The 21776-nt window shown below is 41.0% G+C and overlaps 1 protein-coding gene across 5 annotated transcripts in view; it reads left to right on the top strand.

Annotated features, from left to right (window-relative positions):
* The window catches only part of esyt1a (extended synaptotagmin-like protein 1a), a 132202-nt gene extending 111728 nt beyond the window's left edge, over positions 1-20474 (top strand). For 4 of the 5 annotated variants that reach the window (XM_048523350.1, XM_059643449.1, XM_048523351.1 and 1 more), the window contains 8 exons: positions 6422-6508; positions 6782-6925; positions 8347-8579; positions 8879-8971; positions 11403-11534; positions 14247-14343; positions 15576-15625; positions 16518-20474. In XM_048523350.1, coding sequence (XP_048379307.1) covers positions 6422-6508; positions 6782-6925; positions 8347-8579; positions 8879-8971; positions 11403-11534; positions 14247-14343; positions 15576-15625; positions 16518-16539 — 858 coding nt within the window. In that variant the 3' untranslated portion in view covers positions 16540-20474. The remainder of the gene's footprint in view (positions 1-6421; positions 6509-6781; positions 6926-8346; positions 8580-8878; positions 8972-11402; positions 11535-14246; positions 14344-15575; positions 15626-16517) is intronic. The other variant, XR_009443513.1, reaches the window with a different exon arrangement.
* Positions 20475-21776: the final 1302 nt, after the last annotated feature.

Here is a 21776-nt window from a genome sequence, read left to right as displayed (position 1 = left end):
CTTCCAAAATGCATCACCTCGCATTTATCCAGGTTGAACTCCATCTGCCACCTCTCAGCCCATCTCTGCATCCTGTCAATGTCCCGCTGCAGCCTACAACAGCCCTCTACACTGTCAACGACACCTCCGACCTTTGTGTCGTCTGCAAACTTGCTGACCCATCCTTCAATTCCCTCGTCCAAGTCATTAATAAAAATTACAAACAGTAGAGGCCCAAGGACAGAGCCCTGTGGAACTCCACTCACCACTGACTTCCAGGCAGAATATTTTCCTTCTACTACCACTCGCTGTCTTCTGTTGGCCAGCCAATTCTGTATCCAAGCAGCTAAGTTCCCCTGTATCCCATTCCTCCTGACCTTCTGAATGAGCCTACCATGGGGAACCTTATCAAATGCCTTACTGAAGTCCATATACACCACATCCACAGCTCGACCCTCATCAACCTTTCTAGTCACATCCTCAAAAAACTCTAAGGTTTGTAAGGCATGACCTACCCCTCTCAAAGCTGTGTTGACTGTATTTGATCAAGCCATGCTCTTCCAGATGGTCATAAATCTTATCCCTCAGAATCCTTTCTAACACCTTGCAGACGACAGACGTGAGACTTACTGTCTATAATTGCCGGGGATTTCTCTATTTCCTTTCTTGAAAAGAGGAATTACATTTGCCTCTCTCCAGTCCTCAGGTACGACTCCAGTGGAGAGCGAGGATGCAAAGATCTTCGCAAGTGGCGAAGCAATTGCATTTCTCGCTTCCCAAAGCAGCCGAGGACAAATCTGATCCGGGCCTGGCGACTTGTCAATCTTAATGTTTGACAAAATTTTCAGCACATCAGCTTCGTCTATCTCTATCCATTCCAGCATGCACACCTGCTCTTCAAAGGTTTCATTCACTACAAAGTTGGTTTCTTTCGTAAAGACAGAAGCAAAAAACTCATTTAGGGCTTCCCCTACCTCCTCAGGCTCCACACACAAGTTCCCTATGCTATCCCTGATCGGCCCTACTCTTTCTTTGACCATTCTCTTATTCCTCACGTAAGTGTAAAATGCCTTTGTGTTTTCCCGGATTCCTTCTGCCAAGCCTTTCTCGTGCCCCCTCCTGGCTCTCCTCAGACCATTTTTGAGCTCCTTCCTTGCCTGCATGTAATCCTCTCTAGCTGAACTTGACCCTAGCTTCCTCCACCTTATGTAAGCTACCTTCTTCCTTTTCACTAGAAGCTCCACCGCTCTTGTCATCCAAGGTTCCTTAATCTTACCCCTTCTTGCCTGTCTCAGAGGGACATATTTACTCATCACTCCCAACAACTGTTCCTTAAACCGTCTCCACATGTCTATAGTTCCCTTACCATGGAACAACTGCTCCCAGTCCATGCTTCCTAACTCATGTCTAATCGCATCATAGTTTCCTCTTCCCCAATTAAATATCCTCCCATTCTGCCTAATCCTCTCCTTCTCCATAGCTATGTAGAATGTGAGGCAGTTATGGTCACTATCACCAAAATGCTCTCCCACCACAAGATCTGATACCTGCCCCGGCTCGTTTCCGAGCACCAAGTCTAGAATGGCCTCTCACCTCGTCGGCCTGTCAACGTACTGCGTTAGGAAACCCTCCTGAACACACCTTACAAAAACAGCTCCATTCAAATCTTCTGCTCGAAGGAGGTTCCAATCAATATTAGGAAAGTTAAAATTCTTAAAATTCTTATGATTGGTTTCAGGTTGTCAAGACCATCAGTTTTTAAATTCAGTTGACTGTTTGAATTTGGCCAATTTATTTAAACCAAACTTGTCAAAATATCAAAACAAGACTGTTGTTTTGCCTGCCACCTATAAGGCTTTTTGAGGCTGTCTGTACAGTACATGCAACTTCCAAGCACAGACAACACTTTTTTTCTTTAAGGGACCACACACTTTTTTCCCCCTACTATCAGTTTTACCATCAAATTCTAACCTGTTGCCTTCCAATTCATAAGTATGCCACCCGGCACCGCAACACATCATTTCCAAGAAGGCATGAGACTTAAGTTAAAGTGTTTACAAAGTTGAATTTTTATGACATACAGAGAACTCGGACCAGGAGCCACTAGATTTTTGAATTCAATTCAGAATCAGATTTAATTTCACCTTAGCAGAAGTGTTTTAGTTTATGAAGTCCTCAAACAGTGAGAGCTGGTTATAAATGTTCTCAATCTGTCAGATATGAAAGGAATAAGAGGAAAGGAATACTCCAAATGTTGGAAATTTGTTTTTATTTCCAAAGCTGGAGCAACTCCAGGTCTGGCAGCATCTGTGAAGAGATTGAAACACAAAAAACTAAATCCAGTATGACTCTTCCTTTTGAAACTGAAGTAGTTCTGAAGTTCAGGCCATCAGAACTGAAAAGAATTGTTCAAGCTATCAAAACTGAAAACAATCAGTTAAATAAGAAATTGAAGAGTTAAGACAGAAGGGCCACTTCACTGGCATTTGTTATTCCTCACTGAAGTAGCATGCTGGAAATCAAGCACCCCTATTCCCAGAGACGTTACCAAAGTTGGGAAAAAAAACTATTATGAAAGTACGCAAAGTCCCTATTTTACCTGTCAGAGCCAAGTCTACTTAACAAGAACTACTATTTATCACAAATAAACCAATTCTAACCACTGATTTTAAAAAAAAATTGTCAACATATAATCTAGTTAAAACTCCAACCTCTTTCCAAACCACATCCTGTACATACATATACAGACAAAAATAATTTTCAGACGTTTTGTCACCATTCTAGGTAACATCATCAGTGAGCCTCCGATGAAGCGCTGGTGTTATATCCCGCTTTCTATTTATCTGTTTAGGTTTCCTTGGGTTGGTGATGTCATTTCCTGTTCTTTTTCTCAACTTCAAAAATCTGGAGAATTAAACAAGAGAGACATCCAAAAAAATGAAACCAGATGGATCCAACACACCACACTTCTACAGACTACCAAAAATTCACAAACCAGGAGCCCCCCTCAGACCCATAGTCTCGCTACCTGGAACACCAACCTACAGATTAGCCACGGAACTACACCAAAGACTAAAACACCTAGTAGAAGACTCCCGCCACTCCATTCGCTCCACCCAAGAATTCCTGAACACCATCAAAGATGCCAAGATAGAAGAGGATGAAATAATGGTCTCCTTTGATGTAACAGCCCTGTTCACATCCATCAACATGAACCTGGCCAAAGAAACACTGACTACACTGTTAGAAGAACAGAAGACACATACACCAGACACCACCAACCTCATCAGCAAGGACATCATCATCAAGCTAGTGGACCTATGCCTCACCACCCACTTCACTTTCAATAACAAAACCTACAGACAAACCAACGGTACACCCATGGGATCTCCGATATCAGGGTTCTTCGCAGAGGCAGTAATGCAGAGACTCGAACAAACAGCTCTGCCAATCATCCAACCCAAACTTGGGGTCTGCTACGTGGATGACACCTTTGTCATCACTAAACAAAACAAATTAGAGGAAACCTTCAAGACCATCAATAATACCCTTACTGGCATAACATTCACAAAAGAGGAGGAAAACAACAGCAAACTGCCATTCCCAGATGTCACAGTAGAGCGAACAGCCAATGGGGAACTTCAAACCAGCGTCTACAGGAAAACAACACATACGGACCAAATACTGAACTACAGGAGCAACCATCCCAACACCCACAAACGAAGCTGCATTAGAACATTATTCCAACGAGCCACCACACACTGCAGCACAAAGGAACTACGCAGAGCAGAGGAAAATCACCTATACAGTGTATTCAAAAAGAACGGGTACCCAATGAACACAGTCCGCCGATTCCTCAGCAACAAACCCAAACAAACAGACAAAACGGGCCCAGAAACCATAACCACTCTCCCCTACATAAAGACATTTCCGAAATGACTGCCAGACTACTCGGACCTCTTGGCATCAGGGTAGCCCACAAACCCACCAACACACTAAAACAGCAGCTAATGAACATAAAAGACCCGATACAGACAACAAGCAAAATGAACGTCATTTACAAAATACCTTGCGAGAACTGTGACAAACGGGCAGAAAGCTTGCCACCAGGATACATGAACATCAACTAGCCACAAAACGACATGACCCACTATCACTCGTATCCTTACATACAGATAAGGAAGGACACCACTTTGATTGGGACAACATATCCATCCGAGGACAAGCCAAATAGACACGCACGAGAATTCCTAGAAGCATGGCATTCCAACAAACTCCAAACTCCATCAACAAACACATTGATTTGGAGCCCATCTACCATCCTCTGAGTAAAAGAACAGGAAATGACACCACCAACATAGGAAATGACATCACCAACCCAAGGAAACCTAAACAGATAAATAGAAAGTGGGACATCAGCGCTTCATCGGAGGCTCACTGATGTTACCTAGAATGGTGACGAAACATCTGAAAACTAACCTTCCAGCTCAGTGAGCAAACTCACATCCAGAAACTCAACCTGAGCTACAAATCTCCTCAAAACTCGCTAAGACAAAAATAAGTTGGCTTTATAGGGGGGGAGAAAACTGTGGTACCAGTCCTCCTGATTCAATGGAGTGTTCTTTTTGTTTCCCAAGTCCATCAACTCTTGGATCTTTTCCTTCAGGCGCTCTCACTCCTTCACAGGAGGCAGAGAACAATTGGTTCACAAATTATAAAGTCTCTTTATTGGTTAAAAGTAACAGCTTATAGCAACTGGTAGAGGGGGAAAAAAATAAACTGGCTTTCTTCAGGCTTTGGATTTTTTTTTCAACTGGAGAGCAAGAGAGACAGTTTACCCTTGTCCGTAAACTTCATGTCACTGCCATTCACATCCTCAAGCTGGTCAGCTACCCAGGAGCCAATCAGACAGTTATCAGGTTCACAGCCTTTGGCATCCACAACTGGTCACAATTCCATAAAACAATCAGTAACCTGTTGCCAGTCAAATCTCACTTTTTATACACAGCTGGGCCATCGACAAACATCTTCCCCATTGCTTGAACAAAGCAGCATTTTGAACACTAAACTGAGTTTCAGTAACCTGTTTTTTTTAGGAGTGTGTAGCGATCCTGCCCACACTCCTTTTTTATTGTAAAATAGTCCTTTCCTAATTCAGTCTACAATAAAAAATGGTAAAATCTTTGCAGTTTGAATAACTGTACTTCTTGTGCAAAAAACCGATGCTCTTTGTTAAAGAGGATTGGCAGCCTTGTGAACATGTTCGATGACTAACAACAGTAAGCTTTATTTTTGCAATTGATATGACCTATCAGGCCAGGTTTCACTGTTGGATCCCACTTATAAGATACAGGAGGAGAATTTGGCCATTCAGTCTATTGAGTCTTCTCTGCCATTCAATCATTGGCTAATATGTTTCTCAAATCCCTTCTCCTGCCTTACTCCTGTAACCTTTGATCCCCTTACTAATCAATCTCTGTCTTAAATACACTTAAATATGTAGTATTACTGTCAGCTAGGATCATAACACCTAGTAGCATTTAATGGAGACAGCGTGAAGAGAGCTCTACTCTATCTAACCCCAAGCTATAACTGTCCTGAGACTACTTGGCAATATATGTTCCATTCCTGACAATGAGACTATCATCATTTTAGTCTGAGCGTTTGAGATTGGAAGTCACACTGATGAAACCCACACTTTTAATAAATGTTCCTTTTCTTTGTGTGCAACTACAAACTGTAATTGAGTTAGTAGGAACTGCAGATGCTGGAGAATCTGAGATAACAAGGTGTAGAGCTAGATGAACATAGCAGGCCAAACAGCGTCAGAGGAGCGCAAAAGCTGATGTTTCGGGCCTAGACCCTTCTTCAGAAATGGGGGAGGGGAAGGGGCTTCTGAAATAGGGGGAGGCGGAATATGAGTTGCTGTTTCTGCACCCTTTGGGTGGCATCATTGTGGCCCTGCAGGAGGCCCAGGATGGACATGTCATCTGAGGAATGGGAAGTGGAGTTGAAATGGTTCACAACTTGGAGGTGGAGTCGTGCGAACCGAGCGTAGGTGTTCCGCAAAGCGGTCTCCGAGCCTCCGCCTGGTTTCCCCGATGTAGAGGAGGCCACAACAGGAACAGCATCTACAGTATACCACATTAGCAGATGTGCAGGTGAATCCCCTCCCTAACTCCACACCTTTACTGGCTCCATCCCCACCTGTCTCTTTGACCTGTCTGTCTCCTCTCCACCTATCTTCTCCTCTATCCATCTTCTATCTGCCTTCTCTCTTCCTATTTATTTCGGAATCCCCTTCCCTTTGCCCATTTCTGAAGAAGGGTCTAGACCTGAAACGTCAGCTTTCCTGCTCTTCTGATGCTGTTTGGCCTGGTATTCATCCAGTTCTGCACCTTGTTATCTTACAAACTGTTACTGATGTCTTTCTCTTTTACAGATTATTAATAGCACAGAACTACCCATTTGGGAGGAATCATTTTCATTCCTTGTTGGGAATCCAAATTTGGAACGTATGGAGCTTCAGGTAAGTTGCAAGACTACCAGAGCATGACATGCTATTGTTAATCACATTTTATATCTTGGTTAAGTCACCTCAGCACATGAGCAAATCCATCTCAGTATATTATCAAACTTAACTCAATGGGCAGGAACAACAGCTGATTGAGTAAATTTAATGGATTTTGTTTTTATCAGATTTTTAAACCACCATATCTAGCTAGCATCCTTTTACTTGACTTCAATGGTACTGGCATGTGATATTTTCATTTTACAAGGTATTTTCAAAATTGTTGCCTAGGTTAAAGATGACAGTCATGTCCTGGGGACTCTGACACTCCCACTCTGCCAACTGCTGACCAGCAAGAATCTGACTTTAGACAAATGGTTTAAGTTAGAGAATTCAGGACCCAGTAGTCAAATCATGTTGAAAGTCATGCTGGGGGTAAGTGAATACAAAATAAATATTGGTGATAATGGGAACTGCAGATGCTGGAGAATTCCAAGATAATAAAATGTGAGGCTGGATGAACACAGCAGGCCAAGCAGCATCTCAGGAGCACAAAAGCTGACGTTTCAGGCCTCTGATGAACGGTCTAGGCCCGAAACGTCAGCTTTTGTGCTCCTGAGATGCTGCTTGGCCTGCTGTGTTCATCCAGCCTCACATTTTATTATCACAAAATAAATATTTACTGTTTCTTTAAACATGTGTGTGGCTATGTGAACTTGGATGTGTGTGTGTGTGTGTGTATGTGTTCTGTATACTTGTGTGTACCTATGCATGCTTGTGTTTACATATACGTAGAAAGCATTTCTACATTTTATAAACATAGAAAGTAGCAGGTGTATGCCATTCAGCCATTGGTGCCAACTCTGCCATTCAGTATGATCATGGCTGAACGATATTCCCACTGTCGTCCTATATCCTTCGATCTCTTTTAGCTCTAAGAACTATCTCTAACTCCTCCCTGAAAACATCCAATGGTTTGGCCTCAGCTAGTTTTTGTTGCAGAGAATTCCACAGGTTGACCGCTCTCTAGGTGAAGACATTTCTCCTCGTCTCAGTCCTAAAATGGCCTAGCAAATCCACCTGAACTGCGACCTCTGGTTCTGGGCTCCCCAGTCATTGGGAACATCCTTCCTGCATTTACCCTGTCTAAACCTGTTACAATTTTACAGATTTCTATGCAATCCCTCTTGTTCATTAAACTCCAATGAATATAGTCCTTAACTGATCCAGTGTCCCTTCATATGTCAGTCCTGCCATCCTAGGAATCTGTCGAGTAAACCCTTCGCTGCACTCCCTCCATTACCAGAATATCCATCCTCCGAAAAGGAGACCAAAACTACACACAGTTGGTCCAAGGCCCTGAACAGTTGCAGCAAGACGTCCCTGCTCCTGTACTTGCTATGAAGGCCAGTGTACCATTTTGCCTTCGTCACCATTTGTTGCACCTGCATGCTTGCTTTCAGCAACAGGTGTACAAGGACACTCGGGTCTTGTTGATCCTCCCACTTTTCCAATCTATTGCAATTCAGATAATCTGCTTTACCGTTTTTGATATCAAAGTGGATAGCTTCCCATTTCTCGACCATTATATTTCATCTGCCATGCATTTGCCCAAACTGTGGTGAATGGCCTTTACCACACAATGAGGCCTGATTCAAAGTAACCCTGACTGTTCTATTCCTTTGCAGATGGGGCTGCTCACTGTTTTAATCATTAATTCCAAGTTTTCTGTTCTTTGTAGCTCCAAGTGTTCTGTTTATACATGTGGGTGCTCTTTTTATGTAATGGGTTTGCTGTAATTGGTTTTTTTTTAATTTAATGCCAATGTTGTGTCTTTTTTTTTTACTTTGCCACAGATCCTAGTTTCTGAGCATTCCAGGGAACTTTTCTCAATTCAATCTATGGCACAGGACCCAGCTAGCTGTGAGGTGGAGAATGTGTCATTCTTGCCTTCAGCTAGTGATGAGAGTGAATTGAAACCTGTTTCGTCACTAGCAAATGATCCCAGTAACCATTCAGTTTCCGACAACAGCGTTCCAAACAGTGAATCGGTGTCATCTGAACTGGATCTGCGACAGAGAATGCATCGGTAGATGACAAGTTTTTAAGTTTCATATTAATTGTAAATTATTCCATTGAATATGTTGACTACACTAGCTTTGTTAAGCCTGGTAAAGGTCAAGTGTTAAAGGTCAAATCATGCCATAATGCCTTGTTCTCTAATTTGTAGTCACCACCAGCCCCCACACAAAGAAAATCGGAGGTGACTGGGGTGTAGCTGGAGGCCTCTTAACATTGAATAGCTCATGTGACTGCTCCAAAACCAAGTTGCATAGTTGTTCATCTTTTCATATAACCACAGACACTGTCCTTTTTTTCCTGTTTCAGCAAAATGGATATTTTAGAGTCACCACAGATCAAGCTGACACTGCAGTACCATGTGCAGCAAGGAAAACTGCTCCTTGTGGTGCATTCCTGCAGGTAAGGGTTTGGTAGGCAGTCTTTGTATTTTACTGCTGATGACTTGGTACAGTACACAGACCTCCCCCCTTTCCGCCTCTTCTCTATCAGGATATATTGATTGCTTTATGGAGGATTCCTGCAAATTTAGGAATACTATAGCTACATCACCTCACTTTGTTAGTCATTATATCTATTTCCAATGGAAAAATTCTCCGTATTGTAACACTTTCACCAGATTATAGTAAATTGTCAAATGCAGATGGTACTGAATTCCTAAATTGTAAATTGTGAAATCAGGCTTGGAATCACTTCTACCATTATTGTTGTCCTTTTATAAAGTCTAATAAAGGATTCTCTGTTGATCCTTCTCCATTGACATACCACTTCAATCATTTTAGCAATTCGTCCAAGGTTTCCTAAATTTGTGCAAACTTTTCTCTCCTTTCTCGGAATAACATTGTTGAAATTTGGAAATGTGAAATAACATGAGATAATGTCTTTAAATCTGCTCTATCATTCAATACGATCACTGCAGATCTAATGATTCTCAACTCCACTTCCCTGCCTTATTCCCATATGATTCCCTTATTGATTTTAAAAATCTGTATCTTGGCCTTGAATATACTTAATGACCCAGCCTCTACAGCTCACAGTTGTAAAGAATTCCATAGATTCACTACCCTCAGAAGAAATTCCTCCTCACCTCTGCCTTTAAAAGGTCCATCCCTTACTCTGAGATTATGCCCTCTGGTCCTAGACTCTCCCACAAGAAGAAACAACCTCTCCAGATCTATCCTGTCAAATCCCCCGAGTCTCCTGTATGTTTCAGTAAGGTCACCTCTCATTCTATCTTCCAATCAGTATAGACTCAAACTACTTTATCTCTTCTCCTAAGTTCCTTTCAAGCACATAGGTGCACTTACTACTTTGTGGCGGTGAGGTTTGAGATTCTGTTCACTTCTGTATAGTTTTCACCACCATGACTCTTAACAGACCAAACAAAAAGGTGTCATGGTAACTGTGCTTGGCCTAAGTAAGTATGCTGAGTGTTCTGGCTGGAAAAGTAAGAAATTACTGAGTGGGAAATACAACATGTCAGTGTGCAGCACCAGAGTCCTGAGCTTTGATTCCAACCACAGTTACTGATCGTGTTCAGCTTAATGGTGGTGCTGTATATTTTCCCACAAGGGACGTTATGCATAGATTGGTCGTCAGGTCTTCATGAATCAGCAATTCATCTTATCACATTCTATATTGATTTCAGCAAACAATGATTTTATCACATCCCTCTGAGCTTAACATTAGGTGCAGTTCAGAGACCAAAAAGGAAGCTACTGAGGAGCATGTGACACAATCAATTGATTTCACTTCCATCAATGTTTCCTCCCCCACGTGTGAGCACTCATGCTCAAACAATGTCCAGGGTACATGGTGCATGAGGCTACATCAAATGAAATTCACAACAAATTTTCAAAAAGGATAAAATCGGTCAAGAAAAATTCACAATTATTAAGTGGAGACAGTAGTGTTAATAAAGCATTAAAAAAATGAACTGATGACAATAGAGAAGTGACAGCTCAAACAGGCCATTCAGCCTATCATGTTTGTGCTAGCTGAGTAAACTAGCTGGCCATTTTAATCCCATTTCCATGCACCTAGTCCACAGCCTTACTAGTTACAGCATTTCAGCTGCAGATCCAGGTTTCTAAATGCAGTGAGGGTTCCCACCTCAGCCCTCAAACTGGGCAGCAAATTCAAGACACCCACCACCCTCTGTATTGAATTTTTTTTTTCCTCACATCCCCTCTAATCATTCTACAAATCATCCCTTCCCTTCTGTTCATTGAAGGAAAGCATCCCATGTGCCTTCTTTATGACCTTTGTCTACCTGCCCTGCCATCCACAGGAATCTGTGGACATATACTCTCTCTGACTACTTCTATCCCTCTCCATACCTTCCTGTTTATTGTCTTGCTTTGTTTACCTTCTCCCCCCCCCCCCCCATGCATAACCTCACACGACTCCAGTTTGAATTCCATTTGTCAGTTTTCTACCCACTTAAACAAACTATTGATCTCTTCTTGCAGTCGACAGCCACCCTCTTCACTATCAATTATCCAGCTAACTTTTGGATTGTCTGTGAATTTCCATAATGGTGCCTCTCATATTTAAGTCCCTTGGGTTTAACTTGTCTCCAAAATACTGACTTTCCATTCTAATAGATGTGACTACAAGTTGCATTCATCTGCTATCTAGGGAACAAAAAAAGAACATGGATAGCAACCCACAAAGGTCACTGTACCCACTGGCATTGGAAGACTTAGTTATGGAAGTCTACTGCTGAAACAAGAGTTTACATGAAAGATTACAGTTGGATAATTGAAAATGATCTCTACAATACAATGAAATATATACAAAAGCTTTGCTGAATGTTGGTTGGTTGTTGCAGGAATCTGAAGCTTCATTCCAAGGAGATCCCTGATCCCTATGTGTCTCTCATTCTGCTCCCTGACAAAAATCGAGTGACAAAGAGGAAGACCAGTATAAAAAAGAAAACAATCAATCCGGATTATAATGACAAGTAAGGAATGCAGAATACTTGAACTCATGGAGTGGGTGAGAGAATGTGAGGCTATCCACTTTGGTAGCAAAAACAGGAAGGCAGATTTTTATCGGAATGACGAAAGATTGAGAAAGGTGGAGGTGCAATGTGACTTGGTTGTCCTTGTACACCGGTCGCTGAAGGTAAGATGTAGATACAGCAAGCAGTGAAGAAGGCAAATGGGAAACAAATCTTTCTGTGTGACTAGTCCGTGCTGACCATGTTCCCAAACTAAAATAGTCCCACTTGCCTACGTTTGGCACATATCCCTCCCAACCCTTCTTATTCATGTACTTATCCAAATGTCTTTTTTAAATTTTGTGACTCTATCTGCACCCACCACTTTCTCTGGCGGTTCATTCCATACACGGACCACTTTTTTTTTAAAAAAAAAGTTGCCCCTCGTCGTTTTAAAACTTTCTCCTCTTACCTGAAAACTAGGGGCATATTTTTGAACTCTCCAAACCTTAGGGAAAAGCCCTTACTATTCACCTTATCTATGCCCCTCGTGATTTTATAAACCTCTATAAGGTGACCCCTCCACTTCCTATGCTCCAGTAAAAATAAAAAGTCCCAGCCTATCCAACCTCTCTCTCTGACTCAAACCCCCACCATTCCTGTCAGCATCCTGGTAAATCTTTTCTGAACTCTGTTCAATTTAATAATATCCTCCCTCTGGCTGGGCAACCAGAACTGAATACAGTACTTCAGAAGAGGCTTCACTAACATTCTGTACAACTTCAACATGACATCCTAACTCTGATACTCAATGGTCTGAGCAGTGAAGACAAGTGTACTAAACACCTTAACTACCCTGTCTACCTGCAACATTAATTTCAAAGAATTATGTGCCTGAAGCCCTAGATGTTTGTGTCCTACAACACTACCTAGGGCCCTGCCATTCATTGTAGAAGTCCTGCCCTTGTTTATCTAACCAAAATGCAATACCTCCCATTTATCCAAATTAAACTCCATCTGCCATTTCTCAGCTCATTGACCCAGTTATCAAGATCTCTTTGTAATCTTAGATAATCATCTTCATTGTCCACTATACCACCAATTTTGATGTTGTCTGCAAACTTACTAACCATGCCTCCTATATTCTCAACCAAATTGTGTATATAAATGACCATCAAAAGTGGACCCAGTACCAGTGCTTGTGGAACACGGCTGTTAACGGACCTCCAGTCCAAAAAACAGCCCTCCACTACCACCCTCTGTCTCCAACCATTAAGCCAATTTGGTATCCAGCTGGCAAACTCAGAGTCCCATGTGCTCTAACTTTACTAATTAGTCTACAATGCAGAACTTTGTCAAAGGCTTTATTAAAGTTCAGGAGTAGAGATTTCTTGCTGCAATTGTACAGGATCTTGTTTTGTGTGCAGTTTTGGTCTTTTTATCTGAGGAAAGATGTTATAGCTGTGGAGTGAATGCACTAAGGGTTTACCAGACTCAGTTCTGCAACCCCAGCAATCAATTATATGAAGAGAGACTGGATTGGTTAGGATTGTATTCACTGGAGTTTAGGAGAGGGGTGAGGAATCTCATAGAAACCTATAAAATTCTAACAACATGAGACATGGGAAGGATGTTCCTGATAACCGGAAAGTCGAGAACCAGGGGTCACAGTTAAAGGATACAAGGAATGGGCCATTTAAGACTCCGATGAGGAAAAATGTCTTCAAATAGAGAGTGATCAGCCTGTTGAATTCTCTGCCACAGAAAGCAGTTGAAGCCAAAACATTGAATGTTCCCCAAGAAGGGGTTAGATATAGTTCAGCGGGCCAAAGGGATCAAAGGTTATGGGGAAAAAGCAGGAGCAGGGTACTGTGTTGGATGGTCAGCCATGATCATATTGAATAGCACAGCATATCTAATGATTTAAATAGCCTAATACTATTCTTCTGCTTTCTAATGGGAAGAAGCAATCCAAGGAAAAGGGGGAGAGTGAATAAAAAAACAGGCTTATGCACAGGCTTGGAACTAAGGAAATACCCATTATACCTAAGGAGGCAGTGTTATTGTCCGGATACTTCTAAATAGCAGTGGTAACATGATTGTAAATTTTTGATCATCCTTTATTTAAACAGTAAAATCATGCCACCAAATCTGACCTTTTGCACATGTTTAAAACTTCATGGAATTTGGGAGAAATTCATGACTTTGGGGGAATTTTGGGATAATAACAGGGACATAATTTGTGTTTTATTGTTGTGTAAGCAATATTACAACACATTTTAAATAATCTGATTAGATTCCCTATACAAGTTGACTCTGCAATCACAGTAATTTATGAACAGTAAATTACTTTTAAGTGGTTTGTGAAATGTTCTACACATCTCCCCTCCATCTATGTTCTAATCAGAAGAAATCTGCCCCTCTTTCCCCCCCCCCCCCCCCAATATCTGGAACAACCTCCGAGGGAACAAAGTCTGTTTTGGGGTCAGTTGGAATATTGGAAATGGGTGTGCATTACAATCTGTCAAGATGGTGGATGATAAGTTAAAGACAATTTTTTAAAAGTTCAGTTTATTTTTTTTCCCCCCCTCTAGAAAGCTTGGGGCAGGAAGCTGGTGTCTCTAAAATAAGATGCCAACAGTTGGTGTGGTAAGGATACAACTAGGCTGATGGGCACATCAGTCTTTTCTTATTCTGGACTTCATGTTCTTGTGCTTTTTTCTCCCTCCCCAGATTTGAGTTTGAAATATCATTGGAGGAAGCACAGAAAAGAAAGCTGGAGCTCACGGTGAAGAACAGTGTTTCCTTCATGTCCAGAGAGATTGGAAAGGTACACCTCTGTGCAATTTGCACAAAAGTTGTAAATGTCTATAAAAAAATAGCACTGCAATTATTTTAAATTATCATGATTGAACTGAGGAAAATTGAATAGCTACAAGCTGTGTCAATCCTGAGGCTTGTTGTGACACTGGGATAGCAACTCCGATCAACTCAGACTTGATTTGCAACATAGTGAAATTAAAGCATTTGATGGCCCTCAATTGCTTATTTGTTTCTAACTAGACTTTGCAAATAACCAATTACAGATACCAAGTTTATAACTTAATTAACTATTATCAAGAAAATAAGTTTGCACAGCACAGATAACTGCAAGGCATTCTAATTAGTATATCTTGTATGAGCCCAATTTTTTTGATCACCAAAAACCCATTCTTGTACTGACAAACAGGTGCAATTAAAGGATAAGTTTTAAAAAATAATAAAAGAATCCTAAGTTGCCAGTCCGATAACTCATTTGTTACTGAACACCAAGCTTTCATGAAATCCATGAATTGTATTACAGGCAAGTAGGATTGTATCTTGCTTTAATTCTGAAGTCATCAGTCAATGCAAACTGCTTCTGGAGACTTTTCGTTATTTCTTATAGACTGGTGTTCTTTTCTCGGTATTTTCAACAAGTTGACTGGAGAAATAACTAGAGAGTGCAAATTTTAAAACCTAGTTCCTGTAGCTTCCAAAAAAACTCTGCCTCCTGCCCAAAAGCCCAGTCAAAACCCAGTTCACCCTTGGGTTTCTGTTTATTTGTCAACATTTGCTGTGGTTGGCTAGCGAGCACCAGTCCCCTCTTGATTAACCAATTCAACATCCAACTCACTGGCAGTCCCTGAGCATAACAGCATCTCGGTGCCAGTTCGCCTGTTGTGTGGCTTGAACAGTACTTAGCCTGCGTTATCTTTCCAGGCCGGTTTCCAACAGAAAACATCAGTCTTTCATTCTCTTCTTTTACTTCAATACCAAACTGCTGTTAGGAGTTCAATTCTCAACTGCAATTCTGTTCCAAACCAGAAATGAGGGGGAAAAAAAGAAAAAGAATGATGGTCTCAATGGGATTTTATAAAATCATTAATTTGCTGGAGGATACTCGAGGTATTTGAGAACGTTGGCAGGGTTGTAATCATTTCCCTCTTATCACTACTTCTGTATAGCTGTTACTTTTTTTCCCTATCATCTTAATTTTACTAAATCTGCATTGCAACCAAGTCCTTATTGCTTCTCTTCCAGCTCCATTTTGATCTGTCACCACTAGACTTGACTCAGGAGATAACACAATGGTAAGTGAGCAAGCCATATTGTTTGAATAAGACGTGTGCCAAGGAGTTGCATATCATTGTCAGTTTTCAATTTGTGTTTACCGAATTTTAGCAGTAACTGATCTTTCTCAAGTTCAGTGATACTTACTTCCCTACCTGATTTTTCTCTCTCTTGCTCCTCTCCCTCTTCGCCCCCCCCCCCCCCCCACTGCCCACTGCCCACCAACCATATTCTTCCTTTTTTTAAAATCATAGTAGTGGAGATTTTTCCTTGGCTGATGACTAAAGAGTGAAATATGGTCAATCTCCTCATGGTGAATGCAGGGGTTTTGGGATTCATGGTTTCAGAGAAGCAGCAACAACAGTTTTGCAACCCAGGGTGATAGCAGATCAGCGGAACTTCCTGTCTAAATTTCTCTGAAGCAGTGAGGTGTTGTTTGATTATCAGAAACTGTTGGTGTAAAGTAAAAAAGCAAAAGATCTTGGAAATGACTTTGGACCAGTATTGTTATTTCCATGTTTTTATTGTGTTTTTTGTAAATGATTTCCTTTGTGACATGTAGATGGTAATGCTAATGTTAGCATAAGCCACGTCACTAAAAAGACGAGGACGGTATCCAGCTCATCTGTGATCCCCTTAACAATTGAAATACCTTAGTGTGTTGTTGTTTAGACAGGGGTCTGTTATAACATGTCCAAACAGCTTGATTTTTAAAAAATACCTTCATCTGTCAGCCTAAACAAATAAAGTTTCACTATTTTTCTGATGCGGGGGGGGGATGCAGGGGTGCCGGTCAGTGCCTTTGAACCTGTTCCCCAGTGAGTTGCCGGTGCCAGGAGGGGAGAGAATATTTTCTAATGTATTTTTTAAAAAATACAGGATACCAAAATACATTTTCTTTTCATGTTACAGGTTCGATTTGAAGGAAGAATAGAGTGATTCTGCAATAAGGCATAGCAACAAGTTTATTAAACCCAATAATGAGTTTGTTTTTGGTTTATGCCAACTTTTTTAATGGTTTTATCTCAATTGAAGTATTTTATACCACTTAAAGTATTATGTAACATTTTTAATGGCATCTTGTATTCACTTACTGTTTTTATTTGCTTTAATTCATCAAGCACGTTCCAGAGACTGCCTTCAGCATATCGAGAAAGCCATATTGTCTGCAGCATTAGTCGCTTCCTGTGGTTATCTAAACATCAGTGGGGGAGGGAGAGATGTTCTTGGAAATTGTGATGCTTTTTCCAAGTCTAGAACAGATCTAACTCAGACATCATAATGCAGTGGAAATCTATTTAGTGTCTTGTGTGAAAAGTTCAGGAAGCGTAAATGCAGTTCCATCTACCATTTAACATATTATTGCAATCTTAATGAAAACCTTATAAGGATTGCTAGTACGGAAAATATAACTTTTTCAGACCTAAACAGAGGGTGTATAGAAAATGGAACCGAGGCAGTAGTGAATTTAGTGTTACAATTGGCTATTACACAACTTGGATCAATCGCAGTATACTGTTCCAAGGGTATGAAAGCAGTCATGTCTGCCAGCAGACAGCTTCCCAATATTTAAGAAATTAATCCAAAAAACTAATTTCTACATCATGGAACTTAAAGAACTGCACATATTTGAATCCTGGAGTTTACCATCATCTTTGTTTCTTGTGGCATCTGACACAACAATAGTGCAGGCAGCAGTGCAGACACCAGTATTTCAGCAGCAACCCCTCACACAAATGGCACGTTACCATCACACTCTTCAGCAGCACCCCAACAGGAGTTATATCCCCTCCTGCCCTGTGCTGCCAAAACACAGACCTGCCCCTTGACCCCCTCTCTCACCCCACCCCCTGAGTTAGAATATTGGGCCTTGCTTAGTTAATGGATCAATTTCCATTTGGAATGAGATGTTGAGCACTATATCGGAACTAGGTTTGCTGTGAACAAGCCTCTCAAAAAAAAAAATAGAAATTGCTTGTGTCTGCTTTGGGTCTCAGACTTAATGCAGCATATTGGACACTGGGCCTCATTGACATTTTATGTGCCACAGCACCAAAAATTTGCAGGCACCTCACACTGCAGGTGACGAATATTAGGACATCTACGCTGCCCAGAGTGACCCCGAGTGTGCCATGGGAAAGATATTACACTCACTCCATCTGGATCCAGACATGTAAAAATAAGCCATATCTATCTTTTCCACCGGGGCCACTCAGGAATTGAGTGGTGTGTACTCCGCATCTGTTTTAGGCAGCTGCCCAGAACCCCAGAAAAGCAGTCTACGTAAATATGGTACAACATGTCCTCTAACCTTTATTCCACAGTACACCGCTGCTTTAAGCGTGTGGGCCTTTTTCAACTTCTTTGTGGCATACCCTTCAAGGAGCATCTTGCAAGGGTGTTGCCCCCTACCAGCCCAGATGTATTACTGTTACCCTTTTTTTAAACCCTTGCTGGGACTTTCTACTGCAGTTAATACAAAGATATTTAAGGGTTTTAGTGACAACACATCCAAAAATATGGCTTACCAATGCTTTGGGCAAAAGCTAGTAGTGTGAACAGCTTTGCAATAGAGTAGACTGAGGAAAAAATAAGCTGAGGTGAGTTAAAACTGGGAAAACTTGCTCCATTGGAATGTTTGTTGTGCAAGCTGAAAGTGCAATTAGGCACAGCAACAAGTTCCATATTAGAATGAGGGAAAGCCATGGGTAGAACTAGGAGTACTGCCTGACTCATAGCTTGACTCCATGGTGAATAAAACGGAACTGGTTTCAGAGATCAACGTGGATTGCTTGGAGCAATTCTGAGATACCTTTTATAACCAAATTGTTCATATTTTGGAGTTTTGCATAAATCATATATGCACAAACGTTTTATGATATATACCAGGTTTTTCAGTTGAATCTTTGTCATTATCTTTGAGAAAGCCTTAGCCTTTATATACTCTGTTGTTTAAAATATATTATGTATTCATGCAGCAAAATCAATCAAGACCAGGTGTAACTTTACTCTGTTCACATTTCACTCTGCATCCAGGATTTTCATTCAGGTTTTAGATTTTGTTTGTTTGAAAGCTGGAATAGGTTTTACCTGAAGATTAATAGTAGGGCAACACAAGAAACTGCGGAAAAACTCAGCTGGTCTGGCAGCATCTGTACAGAGAAATAGAGTTGATGTTTCGGGTCCAGTGATCCTCCATCATAATGGTAAGGCAACCACTGATGTTTGTCTTTTGGTTGTGCCATCTATAGACCTTGTATAAGTCTTTAGATTTCTTTTGATCTGCTGGTTTCTCCTCCAGTTCCAGGTCCATGATCAATTAATGAAGTATTACTCCTCAAAACCAAGACCAATGCTGTAAAGTAGACTGCCAAGTGTTGATGGCAGCATTTTGGAAACTGTTTATGAAATAAATGGAGTATCACTCTGGAAAGGGAAAATCTTTCAATACAAAATACTTTACAAAGCCAGTTTTGGTAAGGGTTATTAAATAGCAAATATTCCAATCTGTGCAAATCCAAAAGGAGCCTGTAAAAGCCCAATTAGTCTTCTGACTGGAAAAGATCCACTGAGCTGCTGTACTCGAGGGACCTGTATCTGACCAGTTGCCACAGATTTGAGTGGGACACTCTGGGATGTCCTGTGGCTGTGAAAGGTACTATATAAACGAAAATTCTGTCCTTGTATTCTAACATTCAGCCTGGGTTGTGCTGTTCCTATTTGGATTTTTTAATTTGCCAATTTGATAATCAGCTCTGTAAGGATTTGTCTTTGTACGTTTCTATTGAAATTAATGTTGTACAACTTTTGAGATGCAGAATTTGGATTTTTTTTCCTGTTGAAAATTTCTTTATTAAAAAGCCTTAAAAGACTACATAATAATATTTGATAAACTGTCAAGAGTGATCAATATACATCTAAAGACATGATTAGGCAAAATTAATGTCAACTATTGATACTCAACTTTAGTGTTCACACCTAAGGTTTCTTTTTTAAAGGTGGAGTTAAACTTTGTACCTGAAGCTATATTTGAAAGTTTACATCCAGACAGTCCGTTTTAAAGTCACCAAATAACGGCACATTTCTCTGCTGTGAGCAGGATTCGAATGTGCCGGTGGAAACCCCGTTGGATTTTGAGTCCAACACCATAAGCTCTTGGCCATCAGAGTCCAGGTTTCTCTCTGGAACAGAGTTAGTGCAATTTGATGATCTCATTCTGGTTCCTGCTTTTTTTTCTTTTAATTCAGAATGTGAGTGTTGCTAGCTAGGCCACCACTTATTGCTCATCCTTCATTAACTTTTTGAGGAGACTGTGAGGTGCTTTCTTGAACCACTGCAGTCCTTGTGGAGATATTGTGCAGTTAGAGAGGGAGTTCCAGGATTTTTGACCCAGCAACACTGGTGATATATTTCCAAGTCAGGATGGTGTGTGGCTTGGAGGGGAACTTGCAGATAGTGTATCTGCTGCCCTTGTCCTTGAGCTTACTGCTCCTCCTCTTTGGCTTTTACCACGTACAGCAGTCCTGTTGTCTCCTGTCTGACATACAATCAGCTATTTATAATTTAAATTCTTCAATATCTAGACCTTTTCTTTCATATGAATTATGTAGCCATTATTTTGTCTGTTACAAGATAGATAAAACAGATATTTTCAACTAAAATTGCATTTATTAAAGAAAAATATAACTAGCATAAAATAAACTGCTACTTTTGCTAAATGTATAGATTCACATTAGCACATTGTGATCTACGTATTCAAGTGCTCAAATCACAATAAATTTAGATTGATAAAGTGGAATATTCCTGCATGTACATGTATTGTATTGCATCGCTATGTAATAAAAGGAGTGAAAATCCATATATATTCAACCTTTTTAGTTTACAGTGTTGGCTATTTATTCTATCTTTAACTGGGGTAGCTTGGCACAGTGGCAACACTCCTCTTATCTTGGTATCGAAAAACTTGTGTATTTAAGCCAAAGACTAAAGTACATAATAATATATTTCATGTAACCAACCTGTTTATGTAAGTGATCCATTCGTTTGTTGCAAAGCAGCATGTAAACACCAAGCTGCTTGCTAATTTACATGCTTTTGTACTACTTAAAGCTAACCTGCAAATCTGCAAGATGACATGCATTTCAGTTCAGACATTAGAATGCATTGCAAAAGTAACTTGGACCGGAAAGACCAAGAAATGGCACGACATGACATGGAAGAAAGCAGGCTCTTAGGTACTAGAGGTCTGGGTGCAAGAGATGGAAAAAGCATAGGTCCTCTAGCCACAGGAAGGCAGACAAATTCTGAAGTCAGTGGGAACTGACATCCATTAAAGTCAGTGCTAGCAATGGACTAGTAGTTAAGGTCAGCAAATGCATCTTGAAGTGCCACGTTCCATCAACTGTACCACTAGCCTCACCCTATGCAATGCATCATACCCCCATCGTTCATCTACCAACCATTTCTATTAAACAAGAGTCGTATCTCAATTTCACAGCTTCACTTTGCTGCAAGCCTCAAAGAGATCTTACACCTTTAACACATGGTGTCAGCTCTTGAACCATGATAATGACCAGGATCATCACATCTAGTCCAGAGGGCAGCCAGGCAGGTAAGGTTTCCCCATAAAAATAACTTGCCTTGTGAGTCAGCAGTGGGAGTGGTGAGAGCACAAGCCAGGGCGCAGCTAGGAAGTGAACTAATATATTCCGGCGTTGGCTAAACCCAAAATACTACATGTGTAATATCTCCCACCCATCCTCCTCTAACCAAAAAAAAGACTGGAGGGTTGGAAAGGTAAGTTCTTTTTGATTTTAATTCTTTTGGCAATCTAGAGTAGAGGGAATGGAAGCTCAAGCAGTTGCAGGCTCTTGTAGGATGTGGGAGGAAAGGGTCACTACTAGTGTCCCTTCTGACATCACCTGTAGGTAGACAGTGCAGGGATCCCCTGTGGCCGTTCCCCTCAATAATAAGCATAGTGCTTTGGATACTGTTCTGGGGGGGAGGGGAGGAGGAGGAGGAATGACCTACCAAGGGAAAGCTATAGTGGCCAGGTCTCTGGCATTGAGCCTGGCTCTGACTCTGACTCAGAAGGGACAAAGTTGCACTAAGTGTGACAGTTTGAAGTGTGTCTATTTTTTTAAAGCAAGCAGTGTCAGGAATAAGGGTGAT

Source organism: Stegostoma tigrinum, chromosome X (genome assembly GCF_030684315.1).
Source record: "Stegostoma tigrinum isolate sSteTig4 chromosome X, sSteTig4.hap1, whole genome shotgun sequence".
NCBI lineage: Eukaryota > Metazoa > Chordata > Chondrichthyes > Orectolobiformes > Stegostomatidae > Stegostoma > Stegostoma tigrinum.
The sequence above is the reverse complement of the archived record's forward strand: the minus strand, read 5'-3'. Positions and strand labels throughout refer to the sequence as shown.